This window comes from Hevea brasiliensis, chromosome 15, assembly GCF_030052815.1.
Source record: "Hevea brasiliensis isolate MT/VB/25A 57/8 chromosome 15, ASM3005281v1, whole genome shotgun sequence".
Lineage (NCBI taxonomy): Eukaryota > Viridiplantae > Streptophyta > Magnoliopsida > Malpighiales > Euphorbiaceae > Hevea > Hevea brasiliensis.
The window spans coordinates 48073462-48085626 of NC_079507.1; the positions used below are offsets into that span (position 1 = coordinate 48073462).

Consider the following 12165-nt stretch of genomic DNA (forward strand, 5'->3'; position numbering starts at 1 on the left):
AAAAAAAATATAAATTATTAAGTCAATAATATAACAGTAATATGTTATTATAACAGCCAAAGGATTTATATCACATGCATGCATGAGATAAATGTGTGATCTATTGGATGACGCAAATTTTATATCACAGTACAAAAACCAGCCACAAAACCACCCAGGAAGCAACAACAATCAGCAGCAAAATACTCAAAGAATTGCGTAACCAATCAATGCCAACCCAGCCAGCAGCAGAGCAACATGCGGCTGCACACATCCAGAGCTACAAATACAGCAACAGGATCCCGCAACAAGCATCATAGCTATATGCACCAAACTATCATGTGCAAAATCAAACATGAAACAAATAAGTGCATCAGTTATATTGTGATAGTTAGAAACAACAGCTTACTAGTTAATAATGCCAAAGTAATTTGCAATGAAGAACTTACTCAAGTTCATTGCTTCAATATTCTCCATTTCCATTGTCTTCAACATCTTTTTGCTTTCCTACAAGGAAAATGAATAAAAAAAAAATTTAATATCCAGATATTTAAGCATAAAATTAAAAGAAATTTCAAATTTAAGTTCAACTAATAATACCTGATCATGTTAGCGAAAATATAGGCCTTCACATTCACTGCCAACTCAGAAAGCACCATCGCTAACATAACAAGAAAGAGAGGACAGTCTGTCACCTTCTATGCACTGGAGATTAGGACAGTCTAGGATAATCAATCTTTCTAGAGAGGTGAGGTGCTGAAGCTCTAGATAATAGAGATTGGGAAAACACTGGATTTGACGAGTGGTAAGAGAGGAAGGCAGCAGCGTCTCTTCTGGTATGGATTCCACTTCATTGTCTGGCAGCGCCCGGAAATCGCGTTTCATGAGCCCCACAATTGCCCCTTTGCAGCAATTGATACCGAGTGATTCTAATCGAGAAGGCAAACCTCCTTTTACAAATGGCTCAAGTTTTGGACAATTGCCTATTTTCAATTCCACAAGGAAAGGGAGGAGCGTTTGCATGCTTTCTGGCATGGACTGGAGGTTAGGGCAGTCCCAGATGCGCAACTTTCTAAGTTTCATAAGCCCCTCATAGTCAAGAGATTCCAGATTTTGAAGGAGTTGGATTGTAAGACAGCTGAGAGTGGAGGTCGGCAGCAGCAGTGTTTCCTCTTCTTCGTAATTACTGCCGTTGCCAGATGCAATGACTTTGAATTTGAGTTTCGGACAATAATATATTTCCAATTCCACAAGGGCAGGGAGGAGCGCTTGCATACATTCTGGCATGAACTGGAGGTTAGTGCAGTTCCAGATGTTTAACCTTCTAAGGTGTATCAGCCCCTTATAGTTGAGAGATTCCAAATTTTGAAGGGTATCGATTTTAAGACAGGTGACAGCGGAGGGCAGCAGAAGCGTTTCCTTTTCTCCTTCATATTTACTACTAATGACTTTGATTTTGAGTTTCTCACAATAACTGATGTCAACATATTCTAATTTGGATGGCAAACTCCCTTTTGGAAATAACTCAAGTTCTCTACAATTTATAATTTCCAATTTCACAAGGGAAGGATGAGAGCATATACATTCAGGCAAAGCCTTCAAATTTGAGCACTCGAATAAAGAAAGCTCAGTCAAATTATGACAAGAACTACTTTCTCCTTGAATTTCCTCAGTTGCAGAGAGGGATTTTAAATATGAACACTGATTGATGTGAAGTCTCTTTAGAATGGGGAAAAACTCCAATGGAAAGCACTTGATTGCACATAGAGACAATTCGATTTCTTCTAAAGCAGAGATAAGACTATCCACTTCCTCTATTCCTTCAAATAGTGAATTTACCAAGTCTGACCCCGAAATTTCTAAACGATGCATTCCAGAGGGCAATTTCTCTAACATCGCTTTATCATCAAAACCATTCGTTATCATTACATCAAGAATGGTAGAAGGCATTCGAAGTAAAGGCACAAGCAGCTTTTTACATCCCATAACTTCAAGCTTTTTTAAACAAGTTAAGTGAGTGGGCAGGGCTTTTATTAGTTTGGGGCACTCTTCTACATAAAGCTCTTCGAGGAGTGGGAAAGCTCCATCTTCTTGTTTCCACTCCTCCCACTGTCCCATCCTTCCAAACCTCAGGATTGTGAGGGATTTAAATGGCTTCATTTGTGATCGAAAACTTCCATAGAACTCAAGCCCCGCAGACACAAGCTTTGTAAATCCTGTGATCGAGAGGTCCTTTAGAGATGCTAACTGCCCAAGCGGAGGCAAACAAGAGCAGTTGTAGCATTCACTGAGCTTCAGGCATACTAAATTTGATAAGGATGACGAAGGGACACCTACCCACTCTGGAAATTTTGTACCCTCATAACCCACCATGCAAAGATTTTCCACCTTCTCATGAGGTCTCAATTTGTCTAGTACAATTCTTGCGTGTTCTGAATCCTTGCTTTCACCACTCCATTTGAACTCCAATTTCTTAAGGTTCTCATTATTAACCCACCGAATGGATTCCAAATCATCATCAGGGCTAACATTTTGTAGATTCTCAATGCTAAGCTCTCCCTTTATATGTTGAAGCTTTCCTAACTCTTCAATACCCGATCTGATTGATTTTCTTAAAACAAAATTTGTCAACGTTTGTAGCTTCTTTAGATTACCCATATGCGGTGGCATTCCTTGCAAATTTGTTCCTCTTATGTCAAGAAAATTCAAGTTGATTAACTTTGCCATGTTGGTAGGTAGCTCAATGAGATATTTGCAATCACGCAAAATCAAAGTTTGCAAATTATACAAACTACTCACAGATTGGGGCAACTTTCTGATCCATGCTCTGCGGAGATTCAAGTATCGTAAATGCTTCAAATTACTAATTGAATTAGGTAACTTTGTTTCCCAGTACTTACACAACGACAACACTCTTATGTGCTTGAGTTTTGGCAATAAAGAATGCATGACCTCGCAACTTCCATTAAAGCATTCATCTGAAAAGAAGGTGCGTAAAAGTTGGCCTTCATTGACAAAGTTACCATAGCCACATGAAGAACCTTTAACATATAAATATCGAGTCTTTATGGGAACCTTGTCAAATAAATTTTTATCCTCCAATATAAAACCGAATTCTCCAGATATTGATCTAGCTAAGTCATGCATGTGGTCATGCATAACGAAGCATTTCTGAGAGACACCAGACATCTGAAAGAAAGATCTTGACACAAGATCATTAAAATATCCATCACCCACAACTGTACTATCATTACCATCTTTGTCTTGTACTATAAAACCCTCTGCCATCCATAAACGGACCAAATCCTCTTTGTAAAATTCATAACCCTTTGGAAATATTCCACAATAGGCAAAACACTGCTTTAGATGCGATGGGAGATAATGATAACTCAATTTTAAAGCTGGAACGATATTGTCACTCAATAAATTCCACATATTGCTTTGTGATATCTTCTTCCATTCCTCAACATTTCTCTTGGATCGAAGGAGACCCCCAATTGTTTTCACCGCTAATGGTAGACCGCCACACTTTTTGGCTATTTCCTTACCAATAGCTTCAAAATCTGAATGTGATGAATTGGAAATTCCATTATGAAATGCATATCTTGCAAGCATGGACCAGCAATCACCATCACATAATTTCTCCAAAAGATGACTTAGGTGAATGATCATCTGGTTATTATGTATAGCTGATTTTACGCTTTCAATTCGAGTTGTAACAACAATCTTACTTCTTGGTGCCCCAAACTTCAAAGGCTTTAGTAAACTTTCCCATTCATTATCCTTATCACTCCAGACATCATCCAAGATGAGCAACAATTTTTTTGGCTGCTTTCGCTTTTGTTGATGCTCATTGATATCCTCAACCTTACCATGCTCTGAAGAGATCTTACCACAAGTATCAGTTATTTTTCCCTCTAATTCTTGCTTCAGTTCTTCTTGAAGCTCACCCAAAACGTTGGCCTTACTAGTCTTGGAAGACACCTGGCTAAAAATATCTTTTGTTATCTTGAAGACATTGAATTCTTCTGAGACATAGACCCATGCTTTGATATCAAAGTGTCCATGTACTTTTTTGTCATTGTAGACAAGTTGAGCGAGGGTGGTTTTGCCCATGCCGCCACTCCCAACTATGCAAATCACACCAACGCCATGGCCATCAGATAGCAAGGACTCTCTGATTTTTTTTCTGTCATCTTCCCTGCCGCAAATACTAGATGCATCATCTGGTATTGAACTAGTTGGTGTTCTCTGAGATGATGGTTTATCTCCAATCCCCTCTCTCAGTGTTAGACCCAAGGCTTTCATCTGTCTTATTAAATATTCAACTAGCTCAAGGATCTTGTCTAATTTTTCATTGACTGCCATTTCAAATTGATTATGAGAAGAGAAAAGCCTGCTCACCTTTTTAATCCGAGATTCAGCTTCCAACTCCAACCGAAGAGCTTCGTAAGAAATCTCATCCAACAAGTCATCGGCCTCAAAGGCCACATCTTTGAGCTCATCAAGCCACTTCTTCACAGCAGGCACAACAATTTGCTTCTCCTCAGCGTGATCAAGCAATCCAGTAACAGTGATCATAGCAATCTTCAACTTCCTCACCAGTACAGAGTCGAGTTTGTGGGCCTTGAAGAAGGCAACAATATCGGGAGAATCCATCTTATCAAACAAAAACTGGAACATGCTGGAGAGAAATGCTCCAGCTACCACCTCTGCCATGGCTAGCTCCTTGTAGGAGAAAACTGATGAAGGAGATCTAAGGAAACAAACCTTCAAGGATCCAATATCTTTAATGACTTGTTCGATGAAAATGAATGCAGTATTATTGACGTAAAAAAAAAATTATTAACTAATTGAAAAGGATTTTTCTTTCCCAAATCTATTAAATAAATGCATCCTATATACTGAAACGGATTTCCACAAGGATTTTGCTTACTGAAATAATCACTTTATTTGCCACTTTAATTGTTACCAGTTCACAACTTTTACATAAATTTTAAATTAGCTAGGTTAATTAAACTATTTAAAATGTTAGTGAAATTCTAAAATTTATAATTATAAAATTCATCACGTTTTTAAATAATTTGATAAATAAGTGATTTAAAAATCAATGAGTCTGATAAATTTTAATTTTAAAAAATAACATTAATAATATAAAATTCATTATACCTTAAATAATATAAGTTGAAATTGAAGTAAACATTATATATTTAACGATATATAGTTGAAATTTTTTTCAAAATGCTTAATTTTTGTTTCCATTGACTAACTTTTGAGTTTTTTTTTTTTTTTTAAATTATTGTTTGAAGAGGAGTAAACTAAAACTTTTAAAGTAAGATTTTTATAAATTTTGAACCTTTTCATTATTTAAGAGGAGATTAAGGCTTTTGAAGGTATTTAAAGAGAAAATTTTATCAATCTCTTAATTTAATGGGTTAGAAATAGAGATTTTTGAAAATTCTAAAATCCCAAACATAAATACACATTTAATACAATAATGACTATCACTTAAGAATATCAATAAATTTAATACAATAATATAAGATTCTCCTTTAAGATTAAGGTTTAAAAATCTGAAATTTAACTAAAATCAAATAAACAAAATATACATCAGTAGAGGATGAGAAGTAGGTAATGGAAGTTTACCTTTAGTATCTTCCAAAAAAGCTAAGCACTGCTCGCTCCACCCTTTCCAACAGCCTCAGGATCAGATGCAGCTAAGATCTTCTTTTCTTCTTCTTCTTCTCCTTCTTCTTTCAAGATAAGGGGGAAAATAAATTCAAAATGAGATCGAAGAAGCCAAAAGAACGACAGCAACCTCCGTTTTATTTGTTTTTTCGAAACTTTTAAAATAGGGAATTCTAGTTAACCCTTGAAAACTCAGAGATTCTAGTTTAGGAGCAGAAAGAAAAAAAAAGGGAGTGTAGTTTGAGAGCACAAAACAACGGAACTTGGAAGCAACTTCTAAGAGAGTGTAGTTTGAGAGCAGGAAAAAAAGCACAGAGGCAGATTGCTAGAGAAAACAGAGCACACAATGGAAGTTGGCAGGCAGAAACATAATTGAAATTTCACAGTTTCTAAGATACAAAAATTTTTTGTTTTTTTCGGTTAGCTTTTGGTGTTATATTTCTATTTTTTATTCTATTATAACTTTTTATTAAAAAAAAAAAAAAGCCTTTGGATGCCAGAAGGCAAAAGTAAAAGCAAAAGCAAAAGCTAATGAACCAAAAGCAATGACTTTTTTTTCCTAAAGTGAATAATAATAGAAAGCAATAATGAGGGTGGCAATTATATTAAGGATTAATTTATTGAAAAAGTCAATATTCCACTAAAATTTTTTAAAAAGAATAAAAAATTTTAAATCAAAGATCACTTTAATTGTCCACTAAAATCATTTCAAATAAAAAGGTTAATTTAATTAATAAATATATACAATTTGATTTCTTAAATTCCCAAAACATCACAAGAATCGTGCTATATAAAATTATTAATAAAGATATTGTTATTTTTTTTAGCTTGACTTTTAGATATATTTTTCATGGACTCGAATTATGACTCGACTCGAAAGTTTCGCGTTGTGATTCGATTGGGATAAAAAGTGAGATCTGTGGTGGTAGCGAAAGGCATGGGTCGATAGGCCCATGCTCGAAGCCCACCACTGATCTCCTTAAGGGTGCGGGGGCTATATGGACCAGTATAAATATTATAATATTCTACCATTTACGGAAGAGTTATAAGATATTCGAAAAACACATTAGGGTTAGGGTTTGAGAGTTCTAAGCGATTGTATCGTGCTTTTTTCATCATAGTGGAACTTTTTTTTCTTGTTTTGCCAATGGACGTAGACCTTACGGTTAAACCACGTTAAATCCTGTGTTATTCTTCATCTCTTTTTTAAACTGTATGATTATGTGATTTGTGTGTGTGCCTTAGATTTGCATGCTTATTATAACAAACTGGTATCAAAGCTTTATGCACAAAATTTAGGGTTCACAGATGGCATCGTCTTCAATGAAGTATGAGATGGAGAAGTTTGATGATGGATCGAGTTTCAGCATGTGGAAGATTAAAATCAAATCTTCCTTAATCCTATAAGGTCTATGGAAGGCAATTGAGGATAACTTTCCAGAAGGTATGAAAGAGGTGGAAAAGGCTGATCTGAATGAGAGAGCCTTGAGTGCGATTTTCATGAGCGTAACTGATAATGTCCTATGCGAGATTGCCGATGAAAGCTCAGTTTCTATGGCATGGAAGAAATTAGAGGAGTTATACTCTGTAAAATCGCTGACCAATCGACTGTATCTGAAAAAAAGACTTTACAATATGAGAATGAGCGAAGGTACGCCCATTAAAGAATATCTGGATGAATTTAATTTAATCATTATGGACTTGAAGAATATTGATATTGATATAGCTAGTGATGATCAGGCCCTTATTGTGTTATATTCTTTGCCACTCTCCTATGAAACTTTTGTTGATACTCTATTGTATGGGAAAGATAGTATTTCACTAAGAAATGTTAGTAATTCTCTAAAATCGAATGAGTTAAAAAAGAATTTTCTAGATAATAGAGAAAGATTTGAGGGGGAGGGTTTGGTGGGGTTAAGAACACATTCAAGGGAGGGTTCTCCCAGTAGGAAGAAATCTAAGATCAGATATAAATCAAGAATGAAAAAGGCCAATTGTTTTGAGTGTAGGGAGCAAGGTCACTACATGAGAGACTGTCCCAAGTTTAAAAATAAAAAGGGAAAGCAACCAGAAAGTTCTGCGAATGTTATTGACAGTTTTATCGATTCTGATGGTGATGACAGTGCTGGGGAAATTTTATCTGTGAGTTCAGATCATTGACAAAATTCCTGGATTCTTGATACTGGTGCTACTTATAACATTTATCCACATAGAAATTAGTTTGTCACTTACAAATAGATGAGTGGCAAGGTGTTTCTGGGCAATGATCGTGCATTATCTGTGGAAGGAATTGGTAACATCAGATTGCGGATGTTTGATGATGTTGTCAGAACTATAGAGTGTTGGCATGTTCCAGGACTAAAGAGCAACCTGATTTCTCTTGGGACAGTTGACTCCCATAGATTCAAATATCATGTAGAGAATAGAGTTCTCAAAGTGTGTAAGGGCTCTATGGTACTCATAAAGAGCAGTTTAGTTTCAGGATTGTATTTTCTTCAAGGCAGTACAGTTTCAAGGGAAGCTGCAGTAGCATCCGGAAGCAATAATCAGAATCAAACTCAATTGTGGCATTTGCGTCTTGGTCATATGATTGAAAGGGGATTCTCTGCGTTAAGCAAGCGGGATTTATTAGACGGGCAGAAAATAGAATATGTGGACTTTTGTGAACACTGTGTGTTTGGCAAATACACCAAGGTAAAGTTCGATAAAAAGGCAATGCACAAGACCAAAGAAACAGTGGATTATATCCACTCAGATCTATAAGGCCCTAACAGAATCCCTTCCAAGAGTGGTGCTAGGTACTTCATGACTTTGATTGATGATTACTCTTGGATGGTGTGGGTATATTTTCTAAAAATAAAAGATGAGGCATTTTCAACCTTTGTAAAGTGGAAAATGATGATTAGGAAGCAAACAGAAAAGAAGATCAAGCATCCTAGAACTGATAATGGGTTGGAATTTTACAATCGTGAGTTTGATGCATTCTGCAGCAATGAAGGTACAGTGAGACACCACACTTGTACAAGGACACCAAAATAGAATAGTATTGCAGAATGCATGAACAGAATTCTTTGTGACAAAGCACGAAGCATGCTCTCACATTCAAGATTGGGAAAGCATTTCTAGGCTAAAGCAATTAATATAGCCTATTTCTTGGTTAATAAATCTCCATCTATAGCTATTGAGTGCAAAACTCCTTTTAAGATCTGGTCCGGTTCACCTGCTGATTACTCTCAACTGAGAGTGCTCAATTGCCCTATTTATGCTCATGTGAGAGATGGTAAGCTTGAGCCGAGGGTAAAAAAATGCATATTTCTAGGGTATGCATCTGGAGTGAAAGGCTACAAGTTATGGTGCAATGATCAAGAGTCTCCAGGATTAATTATCAGAAGGGATGTGACATTTAATGAGTCTGCTTAATTGGATAGTCAGAGGGAGAAATCAATAGCAGAATCAGATCACGGTGTCAGAGAACAGGTGGAGCTTAATATTGATACTTCAGTAGTTCAGTCCAGTGATTTAGAGGATGAGGTGTAAGATCCTGATCAATAAGAAGATGCATCTGAGCAACAGCAACATGAACCATATAGCATTACAACTGGTAGAGAGAGAAGATAGATGAGACAACCACAGAGATATGCATATGCAGATCTAGTTGTGTTTGCCTTGTAAGTTGTTGAGACAGTTGATGTGCATGAACCCAGTAATTATAGAGAAGCTATTTCTTATTCAGATGCAGATCAGTGGGTCGGTGTTACAAGTGAAGAAATTGAATCTCTTCATAAGAATCAGACTTGGAAGCTTGCAACATTGCCTAAGGGATAAAAAGTGGTAGGTTACAAATGGGTGTTCAAGAAAAAGGAAGGCACGCTAGGAGTTGAAGCACCTCAATATAAGGCATGGTTGGTAGCAAAAGGCTTTATTCATAGGGAGGGGATTGACTTTAATGAAGTGTTTTCTCTAGTTGTGAAGCACAGTTCTATCAGAGTTTTACTTGCTATGGTTGCTCTTCATGATCTAGAGCTTAAGCAACTAGATGCGAAGATAGCATTTTTGCATGGTGAGTTGGAGGAGCAAATTTATATGAGTCAACCTGAGAGATTTGTCATTCCAGGTATGGAAAACCTTGTTTGCTTGCTTAAGAAATCTTTATATGGTCTAAAATAGTCCCCTAGGTAGTGGTACAAAAGACTTGATACATTCATGGTCAGTAATGACTTTATTCATAGTTCATATGATAGTTGTGTGTATCATAAGAAGCTTTCAAATGATTCCTTTGTTTATTTGCTGTTGTATGTGGATGAAATGCTTATTACTACTAAAAGCATGTCAAAAATTAACATTCTAAAAAAGCAGTTGAGTGATGAGTTTAAGATGAAGGATTTGGGTGCTGTAAAGAAGATATTGGGAATGGAAACTACCAGGGATAGAAGTGTTGGGAAGCTTTTCTTGTCTCATATAGGCCTATGTTGAAAAAGTGCTTGAGCATTTCAACATGAATAATACTAAGCCTGTGACTATTTTATTTGCTGCCCATTTCAAGTTATCTGCAGACATGTCACTAAAAACAAATAAGGAGATGGAGCACATGTTGAATGTTCCCTATTTGAGTGCTGTTGGTAGCATCATATATGCTATGGTATGCACTCAACTTGACATTTCACATGCAGTTAGTGAAGCGAGTAAATACATAGCATGTCCTAGGAAAGAGCATTGGCAGGTAGTGAAATGGATTTTGAGGTATTTGACGGGTACTACAGATGTTGGTCTAACATTTGATAGGGACAAGATAAATGATTCAGTTGTTGGCTATGTGGATTCAAATTTTATAGGGGACTTAGAGAAGAGAAGATCTTTGACAGATTATTTGTTTACTCTTTCTGGAAGTGCTATTAGTTGGAAGGCAACATTGTAAGATACAATTGCTTTGTCTACCATAGAGGTTGAATAAATGGCCTTAGCAGAGGTAGTAAATGAAGCTTTATGGTTACAAGGTTTGGTGGGTGATCTTGAGTTTATACAGAATAAAGCAACGGTGTTTTGTTACAGTCAGAGTGTAATACATCTCACAAAGAATCAGATGTACCATGAGCGAACTAAGCACATTGATGTCAGATATCACTTCATTCAGGACATTGTATTTCAGGAGACTGTAGTTGTGCAGAAAGTCTCTACACATGATAATCCAGCAGATATGATAATTAAGGGAGTCTCAATTAGCAAGTTTAGGCATTGCCTAGACTTTGTTGGTGTTGTAGTGCTCAGTAATGCCCTTGCGAGGGCATATGGTAAGACAGATAGTTTGTGGTTATTTTGTTGATGATTGAGAGAATTCAAGCCAAGGGAAATAATAATTATTTTTTGTGGCTTGAATTTTGGATGTATTTTTCATGGACCCAAATTATGACCTAACCTAAAAGGTTCGCGTTGCGATCCGATTGGAATAAAAAGTGAGATCTACGGTGGTAGCGGAGGGCACTAGCTGATAGACTCAGGCTCGAAGCTCACCACTGATCTCCTTGGCGGTGCGAGGGCAACGCCCCTGTGGTATGAACCAGTATAAATATTGTAATATGCTACCCTTTACAGAAGAGTTGTGAGATATTCAGGAACACACTAGGGTTAGGGTTTGAGAGTTCTAAGTGATTGTATCTTACTTTTTTCATCATAGTTGAACTTTTTTCTCTTGTCTGCCCATGGACGTAGACCTTATGATTGAACCACATTAAATCTTGTGTTATTCTTCTTCTTTTTTCTATACTGTGTGATTGTACGATTTATGTGTGTCTTAGATTTACACGCTTATTATAATTATATATATATATATATATATATATATATATATATATATATATTATTTATTTTATTATTAAACTGGAGATTAAAAATATAATGATTTATTTATTATACAATATATAAGATTTAAAAGTATGATTTTTCAACATAAAACATGCATGACCCAATAACTTCGATAAAGTATTCATTGGAAAAGAAGGTGCGTAAACAATGGCCTTCATTGACAAAAGTTACCATAACCACATGAAGAACCATGAACATATAAATAATGAACTTTTTGTGGGAATCTTGTCAGATGAATTTTTACCCTCAAACATGAAGCAAAATTCTCTGGATATGGATTTAGCTAAGTCATGAAGCATTTTTAGAAGCACTAGCCATCTGAAAGACAATATTGACATAAGATCATTAAAGCTTAAATCACCCACATCTTCATTATCAATAGTATCATCTTTGGTTTCTAACTAAAACTCTATGCAATCCATTAAATGGCTAAATCCTCTTTGTAGAATTTATAACCCTTTAGAAATGCAAAACATTGCTTTAACTCAATTTTAAAGCTAGAATAATGTTGTCACTAAATTTTGTTGGTAATATGTCTTAGAGAATAATTTGTATTTTGTATCATGTAAATATTTATTCCCAATTAATAGCAAATATATTTTCGTTTAATTTAAATAGTTTAAATTTAATTGAAAATAT

At 35.8% G+C, this 12165-nt stretch overlaps 1 protein-coding gene across 2 annotated transcripts; it reads right to left on the reverse strand.

The window, feature by feature from the left end:
- Positions 1–6082, reverse strand: LOC110636997 (putative disease resistance protein At3g14460). Of its 2 annotated transcripts, none has more exons than XM_021786916.2 (4): positions 5626–6082; positions 580–4749; positions 429–486; positions 1–313 (listed from the first exon to the last, which is right to left on the reverse strand). In XM_021786916.2, exon 2 carries the CDS (start codon positions 4696–4698, stop codon positions 625–627), a length of 4074 nt encoding a protein of 1357 aa, XP_021642608.2. In that variant the 5' UTR covers positions 4699–4749; positions 5626–6082; the 3' UTR covers positions 1–313; positions 429–486; positions 580–624. The 2 variants fall into 2 exon arrangements, with proteins under 2 accessions (XP_021642608.2, XP_057992473.1); XM_058136490.1 differs by having other exon boundaries at positions 580–4775.
- Positions 6083–12165: the final 6083 nt, after the last annotated feature.